This window comes from Mercenaria mercenaria, unplaced genomic scaffold (genome assembly GCF_021730395.1).
Source record: "Mercenaria mercenaria strain notata unplaced genomic scaffold, MADL_Memer_1 contig_4148, whole genome shotgun sequence".
Taxonomy (NCBI): Eukaryota; Metazoa; Mollusca; class Bivalvia; order Venerida; family Veneridae; genus Mercenaria; species Mercenaria mercenaria.
The window spans coordinates 39,711-52,545 of record NW_026462355.1 but is presented as its reverse complement, the minus strand read 5'-3'; the positions used below and the strand labels follow the sequence as shown (position 1 = coordinate 52,545).

The window sequence follows — 12,835 nt, the reverse complement described above, 5'->3', positions numbered from 1 at the left end:
CTTAGATAAACTATGTTTACTGAACATGCACACATGACCGTTATAATTGTTTTGGACTTAACCCTGTTACTATTCTCAATTATAGGATGTCAAACTACAGTAAAACAATGGAAGCTCTTTCAGCATCACTGTAGCATAGATTTTTAAAACTAGTAACAAATACAAAAAACTTATTCATTCAAAAATTGGCGTATTTCAACTGTAACATAAAAATTACATTGGTATGGATCTGTGTTTAAAACATTAAGTCTAGTTACTATTTTTATCTAAATCCAGTAACGTATGTTTCAGAACTACACATTATGACAGAAATATACTAAAATTTGGTGTGACGGGTTGCGAGAAGTCACATTTTTGGTATCAGTATCAAAATAAGTTTATCATACATGCATAGATGCATATGTACATACACACAGAGTCTGCACTATGTGCTTGGAACACGTCAATGGTGCATTGATGTCTTTATAACATATTTGTAAAAAGTCTTTTTAGTTATGTTCTTTATTCCATAGTAAAATCATTGAGCTACATCATAAAATGGATTGGAACATACGTTACTTTGAATATTAATTACGACATTATCAATTAGTATTGCTTATACGACTAAATAACAAACATATACGACACACGACTTCTTGGTACCAGGACTTTCTCAATCTATAGCTGCGAAGCTCTGTACTATCTGTTTATAATGTCAAGCAAATACATGACTATGGATGTATTCGTAATAGTTAGGTACTTTTTCAGAGGCATACGCATTGAAAGGTTTTTGCTTAATGATGTCGAAGGGATTTGCCATTGTGATATATCTGAAAATTTCTGTTTCAAATAAAACGTCCAAGCACCAGCAGAAGGTACATCAAAGATTCAATATAATTTATATGTTTCATAAATTGCTTTGACAGGTTTAAAACTGTATAAACTCATTTCTGTTTGTGTAATCAGATAGGGCTTTGTCTTTTAAAAAGAAGTCGTCAATACTAAGCTGAATTGTGACAAAAATATGCAATTTGCATTTAAACATAAACTTTATAAATCCTTTCAAATGTATAAAAGCATTACTGTTTGTACAATGATCTTTTTCACTAGACTTTTAAAAGAAAGTGACGATTTCATTATATTTTCTAGTTGTTTTACAAAGATACATGTATATGTAATATCTATCAGGCAGCCATTCTGATATAAATCAATTTTACATTGTAGCTACATTCAAAATCATTTGAATGAAAATTGAGAGTAACATGTTTCGTTTTAAAAGAAATAAAAGCAAAGCTTCAATTAAAGTATTATTGTAACGTCTTTTATTGTACGCGTTTTGAAAATGGCGCTGCCGTGATTAAAACAAGAGAAGAAGCTCATGTTTGTAACGTAGTTTTCGACTTCTATTACAGAAATGATTACTTAGATCTTATCCATATGCATATTTGCAAACTTATTTCTGGAGGCCAGTTTGAAAATTACAGAACAGTATTTCATTAGATTTAACCGAATAGCCAAATTTCAATTCCTTGAACACTTATTGTGTTTGTTTTATTATATTGAATATTTGAACAGTAGTAGCTCATCAATATTTGTACATGTAATCTGTAATCCTTTTTTAACATGTTTAAATCAATATCTGGTGGTTCCACTATAGACATTTTTAAGAACTAAACCTCTTTGATATGTACATGTTTGATCGGATTTAAGGCAGTTATATGGAACTTTGGAAAATGGTTGCCGTGTAAATTTGAGTGATTTAATTTCTACGTACATAATGTCTACTCAAAAGACCCGAGCATGAAAGTCAGTAAAAAATATGAAAACTTTGGTGGCATTAAATCATGTGTTACATAGTATTATAATTTCGAATTAAATTGAAATAGCTGTCATCTTCAATAAAGAACTGTATTGCTTGATCTGCTTCCCTTTCGGTGTTCCCCATAGGGAACTTCCTTTACAATTTTGCGGTCGTATCAGCTTTTGCAATACTTTCATCATTTCTACTGCACTAGCAAAGACTAGTCCTGTCAGTATGCGTATCGCCCAGAAATGAAACAACACATTAGGGTCCTGTTCCTTTGTAAAGAATTAAAAGTTCTTAAGATTTCCCACGGCCTTCTTGATATATACTTACGCATAAGAACTCAAAACACGAGTTATTCTACGATAAACCACACTTGGGAACTTATTATTTCTAAAATAATTCTTTCCGGAAATTGTTTTAAATTACATCCTTTTGCTAGATGCAGTGATACTGAATTAGAATATGAGATAAGTAGCACATGCTTTTAGCAACAACAATACAATAATAATACAACAATACAGCCAGCATTGAGTCTCATTTAAAACATATTTGCTTATTGGTGTAAGTATTTTCCAAGGTGTCCGCTTAAAAACACGTTACCGTGCAAATATATTTCTAATGTTTATGTTACGTGGTCGTTAATATGAAAACACACATTTCAAATACTGTGTTATTGTGTGGGAAACATTTATTAGAAGCAATGTGTTATTTGTATTTCTAGACATATAGATGACCTTCTTGTGATAAAAGGAACAGACAAAATGTTAGTTTAACATAATCGTCATTTCATTTAGCAGAAATTGTATATCCATGATTATTGCGTCTGATGTTTCCTTCAGTTGAATACATTTGCACGTCAATACTTGAATGAGAGTTAATGCAACCAACGTAGAGAAAACTAGCATTCTGATTATTAAGTTAGGTAGTAAACAAAGTATTTATGTTGACATGGCCATTACCAAGTGCATGTATGAAGCTTGTATTGAGAAAACTAACAAAACACAAGTTGAGCTGAAAATTGGCTTTAAATAAAGCCATAAGGCATATACCGGTATACACATATCAGAAGCCAACAATGACCAGATATGTTTCATTTTAGACATATCTCTATACACTGATCTCTTGGTCATTGATAAAATGTGGAACTTTCAACAAATCAAAGCACGTCCGACTCGTCAAATAATAATAATTTTACAATTTTTACTTATTTTCGACAAGTCACAAAATCAAAAATAATTGCAATTTACAAATTAAAAACCAAAATGTATTTTTGGAAGAAAATGGAATAGCGTCTTGTCGTGACTTTTTGTGAATATATGTTTTTCTAGTAAACAGTTTAGCAGTATACTTGACTTCAGTGTGTGTTTGATTGATTTGTTACCACTGTGATTAAAGTGACCTTAACCCTTATCTATACCATTGACTTATTTACTATGTTTCTCTTTTAGTTCGTAAGTCGGATCCTTCTATAAAACTGACCATCGGGAAGGCACTTAATGGTACACAGCGAACCAAACATTTTAACATTGGCGCCAATCCAGAATGGAATAAGACTTTCGATTTCTTCCTCGACCCATCTGCCGATCACGAATTGGGTAAGTATAAGTCAATGCATTTTTTTGTGATTTTCAGCCATTTCAAAGCTTAATAAATTGCTGCCGAAAATTTATCTAAATATAATCTCTTCCACTAGAAACATTATAAAACATGTATGCGGTAGTTACAAAATACTGTGCTACCACTCATGCGGAAACGTTCTGGCAATAAAGAACCTTGTTGTTCTAAATATATAATTACTTTTGGTCACACATTACATAAGTCATATGATCAAAACGTACCAAATATCGGAACAATTTGTGTTGGCCATGTACCGAAATCAAAGATTTTATTTTAAACTTCATACTGGTTAATATATCATATGTATCAGGCAATAACATGGTCACAAATTATATTAGTGTTTCTATCATCATTATTTCATGCTGAAAACCTAGCATTTGGATGTTATGTCAAATTTTCATCTCTTTTAATATAATGGTTAAGATAGTCCGTACAGCAGAGAACATTGAAATAAGACTTGTGAAATTACTGTAATGAACATTTACACTTTTAGATTTTAATGTAACTTAGCACAGCGTCTTACGTAGTATATGGTTTATCAAATATCGAGTCATTCTATGATATTAATCTATTCATTTTACAACTTCTCGTCACACAAGTATACCTGAATATTTTTCTAAACTAAACGTGAACAAGCATGCATAGAGATACAGATGAGAAGTATTGAAATATGCCTGTTAAATGATCAAATATTTAATCAAATTTAAAATTTTGTTTCTAAGATATGGCGGGAAAAGAAGATAAAATTATTTTGCCCAAAAACAAAATTCGTTGTTGTTGTATTTGGTGTTTATTATGTTATAGATCTAATATAGCCACAGATTGTGTGCTAGAGAGAGAACACAAACACGTGTTGATAGTTCTAAATTTTATTGACCACTGGCTATTCCAGGTATATGTGTGGCGGGAAGATACTGAGCATGCGCATTATAACATTCTAAATATATTCACATATAAATCATTCAATATACAACACTCCCCTTGTTTTAGAAAAAATACAGCACAATATAAAAACATAAATACTTGTACTTATATAATCAAGTCTGAAAAATAATATTCATTTATAGCATGGTTTATATACTAGTATCAGCCAGTGTGTTATTAGGATATAAGGAAGATATTATCAAGATTATTATCAAAGAAATCGTAAACAAGTCTCTAGTGCTTTCCCACAGTCACTGCTAATGGCTATTCCAACAGATGTGATTACTTTGTCCAGTCTTTCTAACAGTAAAGCTTATTCGGTTTCACCTGTCTACCTGATCTAGTGGTTGTAAATAATTGTGATTGATCTGGCACTTTCGCGGGAGATTCGGACTCTGTAGGGGTATTTTGACTTGTTTGTTCACTTGAACTAGATTCCCGGGGTTCGTGTAACCTTGATGGCTGCTCTGTTTGTTTTCATAGGCCAGATAGGTCAGGAGCTGTGTTTAAGAATCGATGGTTTCTGCGATAAACCGTTCCGTCTGAGGTCTGCACGTGGTAGGAGTGTTCATTATGTATGGATATAACCTTGGCTGGTTCCCAATATTTTTCTCTTTGAATTCTAACGGGTTTCCCAATATTTACAGGGCTCATTTTGCGCGCATTCTTATCATAGTGCTGTTTGCTACTTAATTGCAACTCTTTCATTTTCTTTCTTGCGTCGCCATGATCTATGGTTTGTGGCAATAGCTGCTTGTTAGTTGTTGGAATAAGTGACTTTAATCGTCCGCCCCTAAGAAGTTCAGCGGGAGACCATCCACATTTAAATGGTGTATTCCTGTATTCTAATACGGGCAAGTAAGGCTCTTTGTTGTCATCTTTAGCTTTTTGAAGTATGCGTTTTGCAATTTTAACATACACTTCACTGAGACTGTCGAACTCGCGTGCGTAGGGCTTGATGTTTCATGTACAATGTTCCACTGTTTTAGGAAATTTTGAAACTGTTCGCTTGTAAAGCATGTGCCGTTGTCAGTTTTAAGTTTGTCACAGATACCAAATCTACTGAGATGTACTTTAAGTTTCCTAATGATAGATGTACTTGTAGTGCTGGTCAATAGGTCAAACTCAAAACCGGCTATATGCATCAACAAGAACAATAAAATCTTGACCATTCCATGTAAATAGATCACATGATAAAAATTGCCACGGTCTTTGGGGCACGTCGTGGGGATGCAATGGTTCCTTGGTATTTGAGTCTCTGTGCTTGTTGCAAATCTGACAATGAAATACGTATTCTGTAATTTGTTTTGACATTGATGGCCAAAACATTATATCCCTAGCCCGTCTAGTCGTTTTTTCTACTCCAAAATGACCTACATGCACAGCGATAGTCATGTCTTGTCGTATTGACTTTGGTATGATGATTTTTTGACCTTTAAATACTATATCGTCTGTAAAAGACAATTCGTCTCTATGATTCCAGTAGTCTAACACAGCCAAGGGACAATTTTGTCTATCTTCAGGCAATCCGTTAGAAATGACACTGATAAGCGTCTGTAACTGGGCATCATTGCGAGTTGCAGTTTGAATTTCTTGCAATTTCAGATCGCTAACTGGCAGTGATTTCAGTACTGTATGTACGTGAGTATCTAATCCGTCAATCAGATCAGGAAATGTGTCAGTTACGTAATTCCGACTGAGAGCATCTCCAAGAGCAATATCTTTACCTCTGTTATGTATTACTTCAAGGTAAAAATCTTGAAGTTGTAACAACATTCGTTGTAACCTAGGCGGCGCACTATTAAGTGGTTTTCTCATTACCGATACTATCGGTTTACAGTCAGATTCAACAACAGTGCACCGTCCGTAAATAAAGTGTTTGAATCGATTGCAGCGAAATAAAATTGCAAGCATTTCTTTCTCAATTTGAGCATAACCTGTCTCAGTCATTGTCAGAGTCTTTGAAGCGTATGCAATAGGTTTCCCATTTTGCAAACAACATATACCAAGGCCTTTGGACGAAGCGTCCACTTGCGACATAACAGGCTTGGATGAGACATAGTAACTAAGTACAGGTGCTTGCGTAATTACCGCTTTGACCTTTTTGAAAGCTTCAGTTTGGGCGGAATCCCATCTAAACTCTACGTCATTACGTAACACCTCTCGCATGAGGCTTATTACTTCAGCAAGGTTTTGCGAGAATTTGGTACGTAATCATCCCCAGCAGGGTTTCTAGCTCAGCGCGGTTTGCTGGAGTTTTCATTTTGAGAATTGCGCTAATTTTCTCAGGGTCAGGTTTGAGTCCATCGGCACTTATCACGTGACCGAAATACTTAACCTCTTTCAGACCTATTCTCAGTTTTTCAGGGTTAAATCGTAAACCTATGCCTTTGCTCGGTCAAGGACATTCCTTAGGTTGATGTCATGATTTGCACGTGTGCATCCGAACACTAGTAAATCGTCAATTATTGACGTCACACCTTGTAACCCTTCAAACGTCTCGTCAATTTTCCTTTGAAAAATGTCTTGAGAACATCGAATTCCCATAGGCAGCCTTAGATATTTGTACCGTCCAAATACTGTGTTAAATGTTGTTAGTGAGGAGGAGCGGTCATCTAACTTGATCGACCAGTAACCTTTGGTCGCGTCTAGTACACTAAAGTACTTGGCACCATGAAGTTTTAACGTAATGTCGCCAGTGGAACGTAGTGGATAGTAGGGTCTTTGTATGTTTTCATTTAATGCTTTAGGATCTAGACAAAGTCTTAGCTTCCCAGATGAAGGTTTCTCAACACATACAAGCGAATTAACCCAATTTGTAGGTTCTGTAACCTTACAAATGATTTGTTTTGACTCCATTGAGTCAGGCTCTGCTTTGAGCTTTTCTCTCAATCCAAAGGGTACTTTTCTTGGTGGACAAACAACGGGAACAGCATTTTTCTTCAAATGCAATGAACATGTTCCGGGGAATAACCCTATCCCATGAAACAATTCTTTGTATTCGCTAAGTACAGCGTCCTTATCAAGGTCAGATTTACTCATGCATGGATTCATTCTTATTGATTGCGTATGTTAACTTTATCAGATTTAAATCTACAGATGTTTTGAGGCTTCACAGCGGGGAAGCAGAACTCTCTATAACATAAAAATCGGAACACACTGACCTGTTATGGTATTTACAGTGTAACTGTATTTTCCCAAGCACTGATAATCGGTCACCTGTGTAGGATGTTAACCTTGCATTGGATGGTTCCAAGGGGTGCTTAAGGTTTAACTGCTTAAATGTGTGATTTGGGATGCAGTTGATTTGTGACCTTGTGTCCATTTTGCAACTTACATTTGATAAATTATCTGTCTTGCCAATCAAAACATTTACAAAAATTTGATCAGGAGTAGATGAAAAAGAATTTACTGTGTGTATAACGAATTCTTGGTCATTCTCACTGTCCGATTCGCATTTGTAATCCAGGTTGTCAGCATCATAATGTAACTCGTGCACTGATTTAGATTTGCACTGCTTTGAAAAGTGATTTAAACGTCCACAGTTGAAACATTTTTGCCCCTGTGCTGGACAGTTATTTAAAGCACTCGAGTGTTTATTTCCGCACTGTTCGGATTTTTTGTTCTGTCCTCGTTGATACCCTCTTTGTTGCTGCTCCGGCATCTTCCGGTCTTTCGTGTATAAAGCCTGATCGCGTCTGCCGCTTCCTCGTCCCCGGTGTCGATTTATTGCATCAACAGACTGTTGAGGTATTTGCGATCCGGTTGCGATGGCTTGCGCTTGCGACTGGCTCAATTCATACGTATGAGCTACATCCATGCATTTTTCTAGTGTCAGGTCAGAACCTTCCATGATTAACTTCTCTCGAACTTTGCTCGATCTTACTCCGAAAACAATGTGGTCGCGGATAAGATCATGTTGTATGCCCGCTGGATAATCGCAGTCCTTGATTAACGTTTTTAATTCTGTAACAAACTGTTCGAATGGTTCACTTTCTTGTTGCGTTTTGGATTTGAAAAGATACTTGTTATATATGATGTTACTTTTTGGTTTGCAGTATTCTTTGAATTTGTCGTAATATGATTTTAATTTCTTTTTCTGCTCATTGGATAAATCCCATGTTGAGTATATTTGTCGTCCCTTCTCGCCGACCAGAAACATTAAATAGTTGTACTGAATTTCCTCCGTTTTGCTAGCTAACGGTCCTTTAAACATGAACCCCGCATGTTCCTTTAATCTTTTAAACGCATTGTTTAAGTCCTTTGAACTCCAGTCCATTCGAGGATTCTGTTGGTGATTATTCTCCATCTTAAGTTAATTCACTTGTAAACGTTACAATTAAAAAAAATCCCTTGATTTTTTATGCACTGTTTTATTGTCAGAAGTTTTACTGTCACATACTGTATCCAAACTATTCTGACACCATGTTGTATTTGGTGTGTAATATCTAAATTTTACTGACCACTGGCTATTCCAGGTATACGTGTGGCGGGAAGATACTGAGCATGCACATTATAACATTCTAAATATATTCACATATAATTCATTCAATATACAACAGTTGTTAATTTATGTGTATTTTTATTTCGTTTTTGGGGCGGGGCTTTGCTCCGTCTCAATGGAATTAGAGATGGGAAAAATAAACTCACTGTACTTTTTAGTGCAACGGCAAATTACATCCCCCAGATTCTACATCCTCTGAAAGTTTAGTGCAGCAACAACGAAGCGCATGAACATGGCCTAATTACGGCTATTTTTAGAATGCAATCGCTTGCGACGTCATCAATACATGTTATGTGTACCACGTGATGCTACAACAAATACGATGGAAGTTTCTAAAAATATATTCTCAATAAATTTGACGGAAACCGATGTTCCAAGGTTGAAGTTTCGCTCAAGTGATATAAATGAGCATTTAGAATTTGAGCTGAAACGTTGGCTCGAATGCTGGGGATTATCTACCAATGGAAATAAAACGGAAATTAGTTGTACATAGAAAAGGTTCGAAAAGTATTCAACAATCCAACAATTCTAAGTCTAAAAACTAAAGAAAGGGTATAAGTTAAACTTTATTATTTTAATCCTTCATTCCAAAGGGCAATAAAAATGTAAAATGAATATTGTTACCGCTCTTGTTACCTTTGCATATATTTCTATTTGATGTCAAGCAAAACTGAACCATTTGACCGAACATATTATTTATGAAAAAAGAGCAGTACTTTAATTTAAATGTACATTCTAATATAAAATTCCATAATTATAAGTTTCAATTAATGTTACTGATTTGCAATGAAAAGTGTAGCTAAATTAACTACTTGTCAATTTTATCATTGAAGGTGTTTTAAGTGTATACAGGTAATTATATAGATGTTGGAAAGACAGACATTGTCATTGCTGTTGACAAGGAAAGGCGGTACGAGCAGTAAGTACGAGACATATAACAGACTTGAAAAAGGAGCCAACACCATTCAAGTTTTTCCAGTAACAGCCTGGATTAAATATTTAAGTCCGCTTTTGCTATTGATTAATATACGAAAATATTATTGAATCGGCAAATTTTAAGGTGACTGATTCTGTAAAGTGATCTGATAGACTAAGTGAAAATGATAAGAACATAAACAAGGATTTCCATAAACGCTTTTTTAGATACGATAATACTATTTAACATATATGAATTCACAGTACTATGTAAAATAACTACATTTAACAGCATTTTGTTTGTTTTTGTAAACCAAAGATAAAAAGCTAGTTATTTTGAAATATAAAACAAGTACTAATACAGATGCTAGACTTGAGAGAAAAATTATGTAATTAATTTGCTGGAAGCCGCCATATTGGAATGAAGCTTGGACATTTTGCATTGACGTAAGAACGGGCACAAATATCAGTGAAGCGCTGTCGCAAGTTTTGCAAAGATCTTTTCAAAGATGAATATCATTTTCAAGCAGATAAGCAGATTCTTGATTTTGTTCACAGAAGTGCTTATTTATTTATTTATTTATTTGTTTGTTTGTTTGTTTGTTTGTCTATTTTTTATTTTGCATTTATTTATTCAGCAAAGTTGGTCTGGTGTCATTTCTGTTTTCTGATGATCGCATCCATTAACTTTAGAGAGATCCGTAACAGCAGATTAATAGAGGATATTACACAAGTGTCTTTTCATATTGAATTGTTGAATAATATCATAAAATGCGAGACTCTATCGAGTATTTAATCAATATTAATAAATGCAGTGTGGAAAGTCACAACTGTTATATTCTTTTTGATCACATGTTAACTTTTCCTGTCGTACCATCAAAAATTCTACTATCTTTTATTATATAAACAAGTCAGTTTTACCAACGTCTCCTATATCGTAAACGCTTTCGACGTCAAAGCTTTACTGCACTAGTGTACTATCATTTTTGTCGAGCCCGCTAACGGTGAGCTGGACTTAGTCGTCACACTTTTGATAGATCGGTGTATGTGCGTTTGTGCGTCCGTCAGTGCATGCGTTCGTCCGATTTTGTCCGGACCATTACTTTGACATGCATGGACCAATCTTGTTTATATCTGGTATGAATGTTAACCTCAATGAGAAGGAGTGGCTTGCGCAAACCCTATGATCCTATCTCAAGGGTCAAGGTCAAACTTATTTAATGGCTTTATTACACTCCCGTGACGTCAAACATGTGATAAATTAAAATTCCTGAAGCTGAAATGAAAATAATAATAATATCAGCCTTAACAAACAATCACGACCGCACCCTTTTCATTGAGGTCATTTTATCCGTATTGCGAATACCAGTGCTTAAAGCATCACATGGTACGCCCAGATGAGCTGCATATAGAGGTTTGAACCCCCCGGTCCGGTCAATGGTGCCATCATATACTATTTATGAAAGAAATACTACACACTTCCCTACCCATAGAACCTTACCAACAAGTGCGTTTAATTAAAAAATTTAAAAAGCTATCAACTGTTGTTTTCGCATAATAAACAGTTATCAAAAAAAAATTTTTTTTAATGTTTCAAGTGACTTACTTTTGCGTAAATCTAACGGCAGCTCATTCCAAAGTTTTGGACCAGTAGTACAGACACTTCTATCATTGAATGTTTTGCACTTGTTGTACGGTAAAACTTAACGACAATCAGAATTTTCGGACGATCTCAAACCTTTTCTTCTTTCTAAATATAGAAGTGCTCTGCCAGTGTGACAGCTATACATGAACCAAAGTATCTTGAACTCAATTCTTGCTTTCACCGGCAACCAATGTAAGTGATACAATGCTTGTTTAGAACTGTCAAATTTCCTCCTGTTAAGTACAAGTTTTGTGCACATGTTTTGAATACGTTGCATCTTACGCACATCACAGTTAGCTACATTATACAGTATGACATTGAAATAATCCTGGCCAGATGTTGTGAAATTACTAGCGGCAAAACTAAAATTTCAGTGGTTGCTTTTATTAAGTATTTTCGGATGTTCTTTATTCGTAGGTAATTCAACATGGCTGTACGACATTTGTGATTTATATGATATTATTATTTTATCTTTATTTTCTCGTCAAGAAATGTACCGGAGATATCTAATTGTGCTCTCACGTTTGACATCATCACCAGCAATGTTAATGGAATTTGTAAAACATTTGTTCAATTGAGGTCTGCTACCAAACATAATAAATTCAGTTTTGAAGGTGTTTATTTTCAGTTTGTTTCTATTCATGAAGTCATTGATTATAACTGCACACCTTTCAAGGTCTCCGATCGCTTGTGGTTCTACGGAAACAGAAAAACTGTAGACTGATATAGATTTTGGAAAGACATCAAAAAGAGTTCCAGCATGGGAGAGGTATAGCCACGGACTAAGGCAACTAGCCAGGGGCACACACACTGCATTCAAGATGGCGGTCTGATGAATATACGTTGCTGATATTAATCTTACAAGTACGAGGCCTTAAAAAGGAGTCTATCCATTTAAGAGCTGTATCACAGACGCCATATTGTGGTTTAAGGACATCTAGAAGAATGTCGTGGTCGACAGTGTCAAAAACCGCACTTAAGTCAATCGTAAGAAGGGTCGTGACTTCCCTTTTCTCCATACCACTTAGAAGATCATTGACCATCCGAAAATAGCAAAACTAACTCTGAAGACGTAGTATTCAGTTCATTGATGATATTTTTCACTTTATCTTGAGTCAACTCAGTAAATTTGTTTAAATTTTGTATATCCTTTACTTAATGTTCAAAGTTTTGGAATTCACTTAGGGATTGACGTATTTTTGAGATTTTTGCCACGAAAAAGTCAGCAAATGTTTCGGCCAATGAACTATTAGACACACCTTGAGGCAGTGGATTTTCAGATTTGGTACCAGTTAAATCAGATACCAATCCATACAGACTCTTGGAATAACCTACAGCGTTCTCTATGTTTTCAATGAGTGTGTTCCTTTTTTGACGTTTGATTTCAACATTATATTAATTTCTTACTTGTTTATACGACTCAAACTGATCTGTTTTACCTTAA

General features: G+C 35.0%; 1 protein-coding gene across 1 annotated transcript in view; it reads left to right on the top strand.

The window, feature by feature from the left end:
• LOC128553653 (cytosolic phospholipase A2-like) overlaps positions 1 to 12,835 on the top strand; it is a 50,480-nt gene that overhangs the window by 2,990 nt on the left and 34,655 nt on the right. The window contains exon 3 of the mRNA XM_053534830.1: positions 3,235 to 3,381. Within this exon, the coding sequence (XP_053390805.1) occupies positions 3,235 to 3,381 (147 nt within the window). The remainder of the gene's footprint in view (positions 1 to 3,234; positions 3,382 to 12,835) is intronic.